Here is a 16,991-nt window from a genome sequence, read left to right on the forward strand (position 1 = left end):
GCATGTGCAGCAGAGCTGTTGATGGAAAGAAGATCATTCATTCAAACAGAGTCTGTCCAAGACAGTTTGATTTAAAAGGAGAAATACTTGGAAAAGCATAAATGAAATGATTTCTTAGACATTAGTTCTCTTTCATAAGAAAAATGCCACAAATACATGTTAAAAACTCCATAAAGTTAAAAACTCCATAAGATTTTCTTTGGAGGGGGACTTTAAAGTAGTTGGAAGGAACTACTAAGTATGTGTCATTTACCATTTAAACACTACTAAAACTTAGTTGCTTTAAACTGTATTGTTATGTCACAAAGTAATGTAATGTAGTTCATAAGCTTGGTAATGTGCGACTCTAAACACTAAGTATTCCAAAATGCAGAGACATGGGGACTTGCAGCAGACTAGTAAAATGCACCACCTATAGACAGGTGGAACAACAGCAACTAACTATTTACCTTGGCTTTGCAGCTGTTGCCAAACAGGGAATGGGTCAATAACCCATTATTATAGAGCTTCACGCTTTGCTGGTTACAAATTGACTGCCTGAAGGATTAAAAGAAAAGGGGATGATGCCAACGTGAAAGAATAGAAAATATTAGTCAGTTTCTCAACCTTTTATACAACCCAGGTTACATCAATAAACTGCAACCCACAAACATGAGCTACCAAGAATATATAACCTGCTGATTGTAGTTTGTATGTAACAAGATTTTTCATCTGTTCCTGATTCACCACGATTTAAAGAAATACTCAGAAAGTCAGTTTTAATCTTAATTTTCTGTAAATAATGTCCTTTATCATGAGTAAACACGAGAACATAAAAAACACCAAACATATGATTTTCATTGAAGTGGGTCTTTAGGTAGAAAAGATCATGTGTTTAATATAGAAGGAAAATATGGCTGTTGAAATTACTGATGCATTTTTACCATCAAAAGTCCAGAAGAGGACACTGGAAGAGCTGTCTGATCATGTTCTTTAGGGTATTGGGACTAATGGAATTCAAATGCCAGGATTTCATCTCTCTTGTGCTGTCTGGATGGTGGGTGTGATGGATCTCTGGAGCTGAAGGTTCCCCTGACAGTCATGCTTGGTTAATGAACTGTGAAATAAGACAAATATACAAAAGCTGTGGGTGGCCTAGACCTGAAGTGCGTTTCTGTCATTCTCCTCAGTCAACCAAAGAGAAATTCGACCAAGACTGACACTGATTAAGTGATACGAAACCTTTCCTTGTATTTTTCTCAAAGGGTCTAAGCTCAGTTTATGGAAAAAAGTCTATTTAGTTCCTGATGGTCTAGGTGGGTTTAGAAGTCCTCTTCTGGTGGACAGCGGACATTAACCATACAAATAATCTTCAAATTATTGTTACTTGCTGGACAAGTGAATAAAGACCATTCTTTCTGTTTGTAGTATCTCCATCGCTTTTACAATTTGGGGATTCTACACAACATATCAGTCCTACACTGTCTGTGAAGGCTTTACATAGCACCTTGGGAATGTTCCTCGTCTTCAAAGACACAGCAAAAGGTATGGCGAGGTGACTACTGCTGTGTCTATTTAGCATGCAGAGTTGCCGTTCACTGACTGGAAAGCTTTTCTCTGTTTCACTCTTTTTCTCAAGGCTAATTGACTGTAATAAAATGCCTATAGAGAATCTTGTCTAAGAATTATGTGATATAAGGAGTCATAGAAGAGGAAAAATGAAAGTAAAAGAAGAGAAGCTGATATAGAATGTGAAGGCAAGGACACTAATGATGTTTTTGTCACCAACAGTAAAATTAGCAAGCAGCCCACAAGAGTTAAGGTAGGTAGCATCAGCACTGGGGTTGTTTCGGTTGACTGGAGGGCTAAATGTGATATATTCCCTGAAGTCAGCGTCATAAAAAGTCTAAACATGAAAAATGTAGGAACTAAAAGTCTAGAAACTGAGTAGATAGTTCTAGCACTTCAAGCTACTGAGATGTGTGACGCCAGATAGACATGGCTTGACGCGTTTCCCTGTACAAGGAAGAAAATGAACGTTTTTCACTCCGATCATTTTTTAAATGAATCTGTGCTTTTATTATTTACATAACTGATACGGATTTGACTTATTTTACATAATTTCCTGCCATAGCGGTCATAAACCTTTTTCTCTAGTGGCTGACGGACACCTGTCAGACGTCAGCCAATCAAACTCAATTTATGACAGACAGCAACACCCAGGGGACATATTTCTCAATAGGGCTCCTACAGAAACCAAAGCAAATGATAAATGTTTATCTTTTGCAAAGATGGACAATGAATCTCTCTGTATATATTTTTTTGTAGTACAAAGGTAAATAGTCCCTATCTCCATATAACTGTATTATGGGTTGATTTCCAGAAAAGGGATACTAACTAGTGTCAAGTTCATTTACCAGTCCAAGGCAGGAAAACAGGAGTTTCTTTTATATGACCAGAGTTTTTGCCTTGTCCCTGCAGGTGCATAGTTGTATAACTGCATAGTAAATAACAAACGAGTGTTTTACCCGTGACACGTTTGCCGTCATTTCTCAACAGTTTGCTCTATCTGAAAAATTCCAACTGTTTCTGAAAGATGAGACATTGTGCTTTGTTGTGATTATGTTGATCTCACTTAGAAGCTAACAAATAGCTCTTTTGTTGGGAAGACAGACAGAGAGGTTGAGAGATGCAGAGCGGAGAAGGTGAAGAGCATTTTTTTCAAGAGCAAAACAAAGATGAAACATGTCAACAAGATGACCCTCCCGGGTAGTAAAACCTCCACTGAAGAGCAACAAAAGGAGTCACTTCTGGTGAGAAAAGGTAACGTTTGAGGAGCTCTGTTTCCAGGTTGAATTTCTGAATGAATTAAGCCATAGTCATCCACCATACTCTCTGTGCCAGCCAACAGGAGAGGCCACCGACTCGTCAGCACTTCCAGGAGGAGCTTGCTGCACACCAACTAGGGGTTAACTTAAAAAGTGTCTTTCAAAAGAACCCTGGTCAGCACATGCCTGTCCCCAAAAGCAGCGGACAGACTAAAGCGCCATGTGCCAGCATGGGGTGGAGGTGCTGAAAACTCTGCAGCAAGAGCACTTCTTGGAAGTGTGAGACCGGTGATGTGGGCTTATGCCTGCAGCCAGAAAGAAATTGTCACTAGCAGTATCACCGAGGCCTTTGAGAAGACAGGGAGGAGAGAGCTGCCTTGTGTGACAAAAAACGCCTGTAGAGTTTATCTTTAAATAGTTTTTTTACTTTTCAAATTTAAAGTTTTTAACATGAAAAACTTGTTCAGTTGCACATTTTGTCTTAGTAAACAATAAAAAAAATAGTTTGTTTTTACTGTTATTACCTTCGTAAACTGAGTAGGAATGAAGCAACTGATGAGCTGTGAAAAAATGTAGAGGGAAAAAAAAAGTCCTACTGTTTATTTTAACACAGCTAAAAACTCTTCTTGCATGCTTTTCTGTGTCTCGTTAGCGAAACGCGCCTAGCGCTGCTGTGACGTCATCTTAAAAGCTACCTTTGTAGTTCTGTAACAGAATTCTCGTAACCCTTCCGCTCTCCTTAGTTTGTTTACATTAAGAGTGGGGTCATCTGGACCCCCCAAGACAGTGCGCTGAACTTTTTTTTATCTTTGATTTTTGAGTTTCACTAATGTCCATGACAGACATAAAATCCTGTCCACCTTTGTCATGGAAGGAATCACATATCAATATGTGGTTGGAGTCATCTCGACCCCAAAGAGAGCGGAAACAATCTCCCAACACAACAATGATGAGACATAGCAACTCATTGAAATGTGGTTGGATGAATGCAGGCTGATTGAAACAACTTTTAACGTGATAACGTTGATTCTCACTGTTTTCCTGCATATAAATGTCATTAACATCCATCAGCGTAGCTTCTTAGCGATTGTCTTGCCAGAAACCATCTTTCAAGATGCCTCCACTATATCAAAGTAAAAGTGTAGTACCTGACGTTGACACAGGGAAAATTTATCACCTAAATATAAAGTTTGAGTAAGTATTGCAAAGTCCAGGGCTTCCATAACTTCTGCCTCTACTTGCTTTCTCCCGCCCTCGTATTCCTGGTTAATGAGTTAAAGAGACCTTTAGTCACGTGTTTTGTTTTTTTTTCAAGCTTTGGTCCGGAACAGGAATGTCTATAAAATAGCACTATAGACCAAATGCAGGGTTCAGGACTCGGTCCGGACCCAATTAAGCCAACTTGGTCCAAACCGAATGGTTTTTCCAGTCTGAATACACCCAGACATATATTAACATTTTCACACTTTTCTCGTGATTAAACCCTTACAAAGGTCAGTCTTTGTTGAAAAGTAAATCCAGTATTATAAAATGAAATGAATGTCATCTGAATGAATCATCTGATTTTGACATGGAGAAAAGTGGCTTTTCATTATGGCCTTGCACTGATATGCAACATATTACCAACATTAACTGCTGCATATTGGTTCAACGCTGCTTTTCAAACATGACAGAATCAGCTGGTTTATGTGGAATGCAGAAGAACTTCACTACAAAAAAATATTGCACGTCAGAACAAGGATGCTTTTATCCGCTTTACAATCTGCTAGAACTGTGTTAAACGCCATGGTGGCTACAGAGTTATAGTAGTTGAAAAAAGGTTGGATCTACAGCACATCATACATGCTTTTATATAAGTAGGTTGTTGGTGAGCTAATAAACTTGCACTCTTGCCTCTCGGCAAAAAGGACCTGGAGTTTGCATGTTCAACTCATACATTTGGCAGTCTTCTCCGAGCACTCCAGTCCCCACATTTATCATTGCCAGGATATGAGCTCTGTGTTCATCTAAACAGGCCCTGATAAAACACTCAGTAGTTAAAAATATGAAAGACCATTAAAGACTTTATTTCTTTGTGTTTATTTTTGTTGAAGACACTTGGCCAGACAGCTTTAGCTGATGGCAGTTTTTTTTGGAAAAGTCCCTTCAATTGTCTCCCCCAATCATTCTTCATGGCTTAATCATCCTTCTGACCAATTACAAGTGGTTGACATCCTCACTTTCTGGTGCCGACATGGCTCATAAAGTCACTCGAAATAACAGCTAAAGCTAGTGTTTAGCGATGTAGCTTCCCGCAGGTCCTGGCGTCAGACCGTTACATGCACAAACATTAAAAAAAAATAATACTGTTTCAAAAGAATACATTATTGTTGTTTTTTTGTTGTTGTTTTTTTTTGTTTTTTGTTGGGAGGTTACATAAAATTGTATATTGATAAACTGTAGGCTAAAAAAAAACTGCCTGAGTAAATGTTCAACTAATTTAGTTGTGTAAAACTGTCACAACTTTTATTACAACTTTTTGGAAAAACAGCTCCAACTTCCAGCTTTTTTTGCCTCAATTATTTATTCCCCAAAATGCAAGTGATATCGTGCAGCTACTGTACAACAATACAGACCATGGAGTTTCTCCTTTTTTTACATTTTTGGATGCTGGTGTGCTGCAGGATTTCTGTTAAGGAGAAAGTGTACCTTGGTTCAAAAAAGGTTGAAAAACACAGCTCTAATGGACTGACATCCTGTGCAGAGTGTACCCCACCTTCGGCCTTCAAAAGGCTCTAGCATTCCTGTGACTGCAACCAAGAATGAGAAAAAAAAAACAGATGTTGTGAGAATGCAGATGGACTCTAGTTGATTTTATCCTCTTGTTGGGCTACGAACAAGATTCTAGCATCAAGATTTTACATCTGTGCTATGGTTGATCTGGACAAGGAGCTGAACCTGGAAGCTGTATGAACATCTGTGAGAGGGTGAAGTCACCGTTGGCAGCTACCATGAACAGCTGCGAGGACCCAAGTTTGTCCTGGTCCCCAAGGACTGCCTGATCACAACACTGAGGTGTAAAGCAGAACCACACTGCAAGCAGACGCTCTCATTAACACCATTATGCTGTGGAAGCGGCTCCATGGCAATACCTGGACTCAGAGCTTTGGTATGAAAAACATGTCATCCAGCTCTAGAGGAGGGGGGTTTGTACAAAGTTTAATCAATGAACTGCTTTGTAAAAATTAACCAACTTCAGTGATACTGGATTAAGCTGTGATGTGTGGTTGCTCTTCTACAGAATTACTCGTTTTAGTCTTTGCCTTTCACTTGACACACGTTTGTCCATCAATACCAACCTAGGATTTTTTGAATGCTCAGAAAAGCAACTAATTCAAAAAGCAATACTAAAAAACAAAAAAATATCATCACAGTTGAATTACTTCCTAAACAACTTTAGATCAAAAAATACATCTATGTCTATAAATATGTTATTACTACATAGGATATGAAACAAACTTAGAGGCTAAATGGTGAACATTGACGGCTATGAAACTAAAAGACACACTGAGACACTGATCTGGTGCGTTGGGCAGAAGTAAAGAAGGCAGGAGTGTTCAAGGCTACTCATTAGAGGGATCGAAATGACTTTGTGATCCTCATTATCAGTCTTCCTTTCTTCATAATCTACCTTTTCCTCGGCCACATCGATTGTAGCCACTGGATGCTGTCATTTAATCAATTCTTCCAAAAAAGACAAATGGTTTGTGTACTAACGCTTCTTGCCTTGCTATCCACAGCAGCACAAACAAAAGCATCAAAATGAGAAAGGATGAAACCAGAAACAACAGGTTTGCTTACTCCAGCAAGTTTTGTTTATGCTTGCCCGAGTTGTTTTATTAGAAATGTTTGTTTCTAATGAAAGCAGCTTCTTCGTGACATTCACTTAAATCTTTTTTTTTTTAAGAGTAGTAAAAACAACTTAATTAAGAAGAACAGCAGCTATTTTCAACACAGTGATCAAGTTAATATAAAAATAGAACAGGAAAAAAAGCTACTATCTGAACTGTTGTTGTTTTTTTTAGCAACACAGAGTAAAAAAAAGTCAGTATTACAATGTCCCTTTATTAAACATCTGATTTAAAAAAAAAAACATTCACTTTATTTTGCTGCCATGCAAAGTATATCAGAAATTATGTAGTCATTCACACAAAGGAGACAAAAACAATTCATCCAAAAGTTCCCACAGAGCAGCCAGTGTAAATGAAACAATCCACTAAAGAGATACTCTGATTTTTTTTTCAAGTTAACTGAAGCAAAATTACTTTTGTTTGAACAGAAATGTATTTGACAAAAAATGAGCAGACAACACAATATCGACACAGCTAACAATATTGATCAAATATTTTTGGAGGGAATGCAAAGAAAGTACTTAATAATCTAAATATTTTAAATTGTCCAGCACCTATGGCATAAACCCATTCAATAATGAATAATACTTCAAGCCAAATTAGAATCCCAGTTGCAACAGTTTTTCAAGGCTTAAGGTCACTAATGAATTGCTGAAAGTGTAATTTCAAAGGTGCATTAGAAACAGCAGCAGCCATTTCCTCTCCACTGGAAGCACCTTAAGGATTAATTAAAAAGACATTTGCAGTAACACAGACACCGGATTTACAAAAAAAAAATCTGCTCCTGGAGAAAACATTATCCAACTCCATTTTTGCTTCTATGCTTTTCTTTTGTCATAAAATCTGAATTACACTTCAACTTATTTGACATAAACAAACCAGGTAAAAAAAATGTATGCCCTTTGAGTTTATTCTGTTACAAATGAAAACAGTCAAACACAAAAGGTCTGAGAACTACAGAAAAACACTCCTGCCACCTAGAGGGCAAAAGCCGTAAGACAGGCTCCTTCAGGTTTCAAAGGCACACAGACAAATCATTACTTTATTTGTTACAATTCTAATGTGCAAAGTCTTATTGATCCAAGTATGAATCTATTTCAGTCAATTTTTAACAGACTATTTTTTTACTACATTAGAAAAGGTTTTTACTCAGTGTCACATGTAAATTTTAAAGTGATAATACTGACACTTGTTTTACTTTTCCCTTTCAGAGAGTCTGTCTCTCTCTCACACACACACACACACACACAAGCACAGGTGCACACTCAAACATGGTGAGCTGAAATAATTAATTCAGAGCAACCATAGGAAAGGGATTTATTACATTGTCCAGTATGAACTGTTTAGATTTGTGGTGATGCAGAAAATGAGTTCCAGTCATTTCTTTGATAAATAGGATCACCCTGGGCTTGTGGGGTATTAAGGTAATACCGCACACTGTCGGTGTCTAAAAATAGACACGGTATTATTTTCAATAGCCATTTAAAAAGTGGAATTATTAAAGACATGATTTTTTTTTTCTAAAAAATATTAAATAAAATTAATTTAATACCTAAAGCTGATATACATTCAGTGGCAATTATTGTGGTTTAAATTTTCACTTCTACCGGTAAATAAATATTTAACAAGAAATAATCTATAAAAAAAAGTTAGAGCTCTATAATCTAGAGTTATAGAGCTCTATCTATGGCAAGCGAAAAGTATCATAAACACCAGAAAAAGCAATGTAGAGAGCAGCATTTTGGCAATTAAAAACACTGTTTTTTACGCCAGTGTTAAAAGTAGCCCTGCTGGGATTGGCTTAACCCTAGACCACTAAAGCTGGGTGATTTTTACTCGAGCAAAAGCATTTACATGATTTCCAATATATTGCATTTTTCTGAGTGTTATAATTCCTTGAGTAAAGTCATGCATGTCCCGGGAATGGGAGGACAAAAAGACTAAGTCTCCAGTATCATTATTATTATTTTTTTTTTATAAATTTTTTGCTCTCAAATTCCAAATTTTCTGTCATTTTCCAGCATGTTTTCATGATCTCCCTATGCTTATATTTTCTATTTTCTTACGTAAAGCAAAGTTGAAAATAAAAGAAAACTACTCTAATTCATCATGTGGTGTCTTACTTTGATTTATTTTTTATGACAAAATTTATTGGGTATTTCATATCTGGTAAAAATTACCCGGCAAAAGTGATGGTGTAACTATTTATAGCGAAAGTGTTCTAGGGTTAAAAATGAACACAAACTGAAGTCTGACCTTGTCTGTTGGTACAGAACATTAGGCGGACATTTAACCATTTAGTTTTTCATGAAGGATTTGAAGACATAACTTTCTTTTTTTCTGGGCTTTTTACAGCTTTTCACTCTTCAGGAATGTCTGTGAGGATGAGGTGTATTTGTTTGGTTTTTTTTTTATTCATAAAGTCATTAGAAACTGCTGGAACTTCAATTGCTTGGAAAGTAGTGATGTAAAAGATATTAGATACGTATCAAAAAATGGATCAGACAGTGGTAGTAACTGCAGTATTGGTGAGGGATGTAAAAAGAGATTTGTGTCAAAAATTAATCAAGCAATCAAATTTGTACAAATTTACATTAATAGTATAGAATTCAATCATTGCAATGTAGTTTTTTTAAGAATAGTGCAAACCGTATTTACAATTCAACTATCATCCCAGTAAAATGCTTTGGAAATGCAAGTTCTGTCCTGTGAAAACAGCTCAGCTTTTTGAACATTACCTTCTGACTGTGGCACGACTGCAATCTCTCTCTGTAACCAGGAATGCATGTGTAAAATGAAGTCTCTCAGTTCACTTCATTTATCAAGGTTTCATTCCAGACATGTAGAACAGTCGGACTATTGATCTTAAAATTAGATTTTGCTGCTTGCCATGTGATTTTCTAATACCTTCCACTGAAACTATATTGCTCATGTAAGGAACACCCACAGAAAGACTGATCGGATCTAGCTGAATTATTACAACAGAAAACGGGGGGTTGAAGTTTGTTTTAAATGTATTTTTTTTTGCAATGATTAGCTAGCTCATCTATATTACTGTAAAAAATATTTCTGTTTGTGACACTTTGCAGATCGCTGACCAAGCAGCGATTAGATGTTTTGTCCGGAAAGAGCTTCCAATCATTCTTGGTGATGAATTTGTGATATCAATGTTTTCAGCAGCAGTTAAGTAAATATCATTTCATTACAGTTTACCGTGTCCTATATTTTGCTTTTTTCCAGATTAGTTTGATCATAACTATCGTTTGTAAAGATGATAAAATTGTTACGTTTTTTTTTTTTTTTTAATAATATACCTTTTATGTTGGAAACAATACATACACTGACAATTTAAGACTGAAAATTAGGGGAAACACTAGTATTGATATGCAGTGAAAGCTTCTGCATAGATGATGGAGTTTCCTAAACGATCGTACTCTGCATTTATTGAACAGGAAATGGTACAAGAACTCGTCACCTCATCCAATAGTCTAAAAAAAATAACAAAATAAACTGGGAAATACACTCAATACACTTCCAAAAAAAGGCACCTTCAAAATAAAAAGCACTTCCAGTTTTTCACAATAAGGTTATTGTTGTCACAAATAATATATTTCTCTGAACCAATGAAGTCATTCAAATAAAATCATATATCTTGTCTTACATTGTCATTTAAACTATAAATAAGTCCCAACATCCTCACACCGGATGAATAATTGTTCATCAATATAGGGCTTGTCTGAAATATAACAAAATTCTAATGGTTACAATAACTGTACACGTCTTCTCCCCGAACCAACTGTAGAAGTACGAAGGTTACTTGAATGTATCAAACTATGTCTGCCAGGAAAGCCTTCTACGATTTTCCCCATTTTCCAATCAAGACTACTTTAAAGGGGCCATACCATTAAAATGCATCTTTGAGCTTTTAAGTGTATTATTCTGTCCTTTCCTCACTATTATCAACCCCGAAACAGTATTTTGATCTGTTCACGCATTTCTGAGTAAACCTCTACAAAGCTGTGCTCCTCCCATACAAAAAACAAGCGGGTCCTCACCAACTTACATCACAAGTTGAGAACCGCCCCCTCCAGGAAGAGTCTGCTCCGCCCCAGGCTAACGTAAACGCTTTCTCCGCAAAGCTAGCTGAACACCGCTAGCTTCGCGAGCCCCATATCTGGTGCCGTGCAGACACCAGCTGTCTGTGCTGTCTATGTTGGGAGCCACTTTACCGATGGCCAAGCAACGCTCATTCAGTTTAGCATTCAAACTTCGTGTGGTGGCAAACGCCAAAGAACATTCAGGTGAGGAATCTGTACAACAAGTTGGGATGGATCCTGAACGTACCCGAAAATGGCGCAAGCAGACGGGGGATAGTGGGAAGACAGCAGGAGAAAGAAAGCAGACCATTTCATGGTGAAAAAAGAAAGCAACGAATTGGGAGAGCTGGTTTGAACATGGATTATTGAGGATAGACGGAAAGGTGCACGTTTCTCTAGGAAAATGATCCGCAAGAATGATGATCTTTTAAAACGAAAAGAAAAGTTCCACAGCCAGAGCAAATTAGAACATTGTTCTCATCATTTCAAAAGTGCTGCCACAAACGATTTTTTAGTAGTCAAGTAATCACTCGATGACTATTTTAATAGTCAATTAGGCGACAAATCGTGGCAGCTCTACATCTCAATAAATCCTGAAATGTTCATCTGGTGGTGTTTGCATTTTTTGGACCAAATTTCACCGTAAAATAACACATTAGTCATCCCCATTCTGTCAGTGCCAAGTTTGGGACAGACGAGGCTGGCTGTAGGTTGACGTCATGAAATGTGCGGCATCAACAAGGAGCCAAAGGAAGTGCCTCTTAGATTGAGTTATTTTATTTCTGGGTATAATGGGATTTCGCAAAAATAACTAATTTTTCATAAATTATTTGTTTTTTTTATTGTTCCAAAGGTAATATATGGTCATATTTATGGATATAGTTTGAAAGACTAAAGAAAAACATGGTATGAGCCCTTTAAGCGCTGTTAGAGTAGAAGTACTGTCTCCACCTTGTGAGTTGATTTAAAATCTAGAAAAAAGTCTCTGTGCCAGCAGTTCCAAAAGCTGGTCAAAAGTTCCTGGCGGTATTTCCACCATCTATACCCGGATTGTGCTGTGAGTGCCCAACCTGGTGAAGCAACAGTCTCTGGTGGCAAGGAAGTCAGGTGTTTACCAGTCAGTAAATGAAAAGGAGTGAGTGGCTGGGGCTGTGATACATCACTATGTACGAAGGACAAAGGTCTAGAATTTAAAACTGCCTTAACCTCAGTGAGCATTGTTGTGAGCTCCTTGATGTTCAGAGATGCTTTACTCTGCAGAGCTTTTGTCAGTAAAGATCTGACACCAGCTCCAAATATCTGTTTCCAGACAGCATAGGATGGTGGTGTGTAGGATGACTGACGTTAGACTAAGAGTAGAAGTGAACATTTGTGAGGAACAGTATGGTTTCATGCCAAGAAAGAGAACTAAAGATGCAATATTTGCTTTAAAGTCAGAGAGAGCTCCACTGTGTCTTTGTAGATCTGGAGAAAGCTTATGACAGAGCGGCCAGAGAGGAACTGTGGAATGTAGAAGTCTGGAGTGACAGAAGTATGTTAAAGCAGTGCAGGACACCAAAATCCTCAATCAGGGATGTTGGCTAAAATTCAAAGATCTAAAAGCATCCATGAATCACATACTAGCAGGCACGTCGATTTAGGAGAGACACTTATCAATAAAAGTAAAATCATATAAACACAGAGAAGAAACAGACAGCTGACCAAATAGACTGGCGCCTTCCTTCTCAAGCTTGTGAATGAAGAAAGATTGTGTGCACTAAGCTCACAAACATTCAGATTTTTTAGAATGTTCTTATTCATCATGCTACTCTATTTCAACATGCATACATTTTGTTTTGAAATGACACCTTTTTTATTCAAATTCTAGTGGTAAGAGCTCTCGCTTCACAGTGAAATCTCCTTGGTTCAATTCCACCTGGGACCTTTCTGTGTGGGGTTTGCATGTTCTCCCAGTGCTTGCATGGGTTTTCCCCAGGTCCTGCAGCCTCCTACTAAACTGCAAAAACCTGCTTCATTGATCAATCGATTATTCCATTGCCTATAGGTGTGTAGGTGGTGTGGCCCTGCAACAGACTGACAACCAGTTCAGGGTGTATCCCGCCTTCGCCCGGCAGTATCTGGGTTGGCTCCAGCAGCCTCGTAACGCCAAGAGGAATTCAGTCGGCCCTATGGACGGACGCACAGAGATCTTAAGTCCAGATACCATGACTCAACCTCAAGACATCAACGTAAAAGCTGTCATGAAGATGAAGACCTGACTTGTAATTGAGATCCAGAAAAGCATGGATGGAGACAATCATCTTTTAATCTATTTTTAAAGCATTTCTAGTGTTCTTTTAATTATGATTATGTTGTTTTTAGCCAAAATATAAAACAAAAATTATAAATTTCAAGGACATAGTTTCTGCAGAGCAACAGTAGTTTATCAGAACTTTACCTCTGAGTTCCTGTTGGCACGGAAATAAGCCTCCACTCCTTGTTGACCCTCACAACATCAAGCTAACATAAGCAGTGCAGCACAAATAGTGAGCAATATTGGATACCATATGCCAGACAAAAAAAAAGGAAAAAAATAAAAAATAAAAAAATACATGGATCTAGTCGACTACAAGTGGATGTATCAGAATGGAGCGGAACAGGGAGCTTGTGACCTGCCGATTGTAGTTTGTACTTAACAACTACAAGCCGCGGTGCAGCGGTGGTTGACCCCTGATCGGAAGATTGCAGTTTTGATTCCCGCTTATGTGTTGAAGTGTCCTTGGGCAAGACACTGAGCCCACTTTGCCTCTGGTGGAAGGTTGGCGTCAGTGTTTGGCGCCAACTCAAAAATGCAGTTATAATCTCATTTTTCTTCATATATGTCCTCCATCGTGAGAAAAATGCTAGGAAGACATGCTAAATACGCCTTTTTTTTTGTAATCATTGGAGCTGGTCTTTAAACTCAACTCTTTACTTGGAGCCCAGATGTCCTCAAAACATATCTGACATGAAATTATTATTTTTTATTTGTTTTGTCCTTTTTATTCAGTAAAGAAAGTTGTAAATATCTTTCAATATTTCTTTTACAATATTTAGATACCTTTTTGATATAATCTGTGCATTAAAGAGGTCTTCAGTGTTTTTAAGAAGCAGTTTGTTTCATATCCTAATTCCTGTACAGGTGTAAATTATTCATCAGGCTACCAAACTAACAGTAAAAAAAAATTTAATTAAAGAATCAAAATATATACTAAATTCCAGATCATTTGATTTTTAATAGCAACTAGATACTTTTGACACCTTTGATAGTGATGGTTCTTCAAGACAGGTGTACTCTACTTTCTGGGAACATTTATTTAGATTAAACATTAACATAAACTAAACACTGATTTATAAATGTAGCTTTAATATTACGAAAAATATGCCACAACAGTGTCTATATTTTTATACATATTACAGCTGTAACTTCTTTTACTTTTGACGGTAGCACACACTAGTTCCTTTCAAAATAAAACCCACCCTGTGTCTAAAAAGGTCATCCTGGTGCAGCAGTTTACTTAAATTAAAAAAGAAAGACAGCCAAACACAATGTTTTTTTTTTTTTTTTTTTTATCATTAAGTTTTTCGGTGTGCCATCATATTTTTTTCCATTTTATTCTCAGATATAAACAACATTTTAGTAGAATATATTTATTAAAAAATACCAAAACATTCAGAATAAACTGAGCTTTTTAATGTCATTCTCTAAGATGTGAGGCACAAAACACATAACTCTAAATCATTTTCAATCATTTTAAACTGCATTCGTTCAACATTTTAACCATTTAAGTGTAATTTACTAAAATATAACAACGTTTGGTGACTTATTTGACCAACTATAAATTAAAAACACTAATTTAAATAACATTTCAACTGAATTTCTGATGGTAAATTTAACTTTTTTTGCTTAGTTGTTTGACATGTTAAAAATCTAAGCAGAAATGACAAAACTTAAATAAATAAACTATTATGTATTGAACCGTTAGGATTTTTTTTATTAAAGCTTAAGAGCCACAATGAAGGGATCAAAGGTTGCGGACCCCTGGCATATACAAGTCCATCAAGTCCCATAAATGTGTAATAGACAATTTCCACTTCACTATTGACAAAGTGGTACCATACCACTCCTCATTTGAAAAGATAGTTTCAAAAAAGTTTATAACTAAAACTCAAAAAGAAAAAAAATGGTCCAAGCCATAAAGCTCATAAAAAAACCTGTTCACAGCAGTCTCAGTCATCTGTCTCTCAGGTGCCACCATTTGAATTTAACAATTTAATTTAAAGAATCCATAAAGGCAAATGATGAGTGAACAGACAAAAGCTAGAAACAAGTTTCTGTAGTGTGTGATACAGTCCCACAGCTGACATAAACCTTTGAAATAGATGAATAATAATTCAGCTTAAAAAAAGACCCTAAAAGGCTTTTGTTACAATACACCACCAACACAAGTTTAAAAATGTGTTAAAAATGTATGACATTTTACTGATTTTGAGAACACGTGACTGCTTCAACTGCAGCCAGTATCTACAATGAGTAGAAATAGCTTCAGAGGGCATGAAGGATTTACAAAGTTAATCTTTTTCTGGACTCTCATCTCATTATGCACTTAGAGTAGATCTCAGATGACGACAAATACATTTAAGAGATTACATATGTTAAAAATGTCCTTGTTTTTTCATACTTTACCAAAACTTCAGGCAGCATTTGGACTAAATCTTTAATGTCAGACATTAGGTTGTAAGCTGCTCCATGTTCTTAACTTTAGCATTAGAGCCCTGCTGTCTGCCCACATGGCTTAACCTGACCTCCAGTCACTTTGGATTAGGAATCAATTCCCATCAACCATCCAGGGACCTCCATGGGGGAGGTTTACAGCAGTTAGAGGACTTCTCCTTCTGTGACAGCATTCACAGGCAAAGCGTGTCGTTGCTGCTGGTTTGACTGATCGTGCAGCAGAATGTTGAAGCCTCACGGCAGCAGGAGCGCTTCTGACATGAAACTGCGCCTCAGATTCACATCACCGCGCTAACCACAACAGAACAGACGAATCACATCAAAATCTTTCATTTACCTTGCTCCATCAACATGATGGTCATTGCAGCCAGCACAGCCCAGTACAGAGGATTCTTCATGTTCTCAAGTCTGAGACTGCCGTCTCAACAAGTCACTCAGTGAAAATTCTCCAAACTCTCCGGTCCTTTCGTGTTACTGTACAGCATCCAGCGATGAAAATCCTCAGACTGAGAGGATCATCGTAGAGGTGATTTCGGCGGAACAGCAGGAATAAGATGCCAACTTCCGTCGTGTTGTGTCAAAGTAAGAGATGCTGTCGAAATCCGACTTTCCTGCTATGCTAAAACTCCTGGTGCTTTTATTTTGAAGTAAAAAATAACCTACTTCCTGTCTTAATGCGACGAAATTTTTCGATAGTTTCTTTGGATGCGCTGTGTCTCGTGTTTTCTAGTTGACAGCGTTCACTTAACCCTTCTGATATGGAAGCGTTTGTGACACAAAAATAAAAGTCAGTAGTGGAAATGCCATTTCATTTTCAAAATGTACCTCCATTACTTGTCTCTTAAATGAAATTAAAAAGCAATTATCAAAACTGATTTTTCATTTTCTTCATCTATGGAGTCTGGAAAGAGCCAATTTGAAATAAATATATACACCATTAAATAAATAAATAAATGTGTCATAATTATTTAAAAGTGGAAATAAATAAATAAATGTTAAAATCAATAAATAACTGTTGAAATAAACGTGGCAATAAAATATTAAAATGCAACATTTACACATTTAATGACACATTTATTTATTTCATTGTCCCTTGTAGGTTAAAAGAGCCAAATTGAATTAAATAAATCTGATATGAAATAAATAAATAAATGTGTCATTAATTATTTAAAAGTGTCATTAAATAAATAAAACGTTTAAATAAATAAATAAATGTTGAAATAAATGTGGCATTAAAACATGAAAATAGCCATTAAAAAGCACTTTTTAACATTTCATAATGTATTTATTTATTTAATTACCGGCGTGGTAGAAAAGAGCCAAATTGAAATAAAAAATGTAATGTGAAATGAATAAATAAATGTGTCATTAATTATTTAAAAGTGGCATTAAATAAATAAAAGTTTAAATAAATAAATAAATGTTGAAATAAATGTGGCATTAA

The 16,991-nt window shown here is 36.6% G+C and overlaps 1 protein-coding gene across 2 annotated transcripts in view; it reads right to left on the minus strand.

Moving 5' to 3' along the window:
* ntm (neurotrimin) overlaps positions 1-16,155 on the minus strand; it is a 59,642-nt gene extending 43,487 nt beyond the window's left edge. For both annotated transcript variants that reach the window (XM_036215264.1, XM_036215263.1), the window contains exon 1: positions 15,885-16,155. In XM_036215264.1, the coding sequence (XP_036071157.1) occupies positions 15,885-15,945 (61 nt within the window). In that variant the 5' untranslated portion in view covers positions 15,946-16,155. The remainder of the gene's footprint in view (positions 1-15,884) is intronic.
* Between the last annotated feature and the right edge of the window lie 836 nt (positions 16,156-16,991).

Source organism: Oryzias melastigma, linkage group LG14 (assembly GCF_002922805.2).
Source record: "Oryzias melastigma strain HK-1 linkage group LG14, ASM292280v2, whole genome shotgun sequence".
Lineage (NCBI taxonomy): Eukaryota > Metazoa > Chordata > Actinopteri > Beloniformes > Adrianichthyidae > Oryzias > Oryzias melastigma.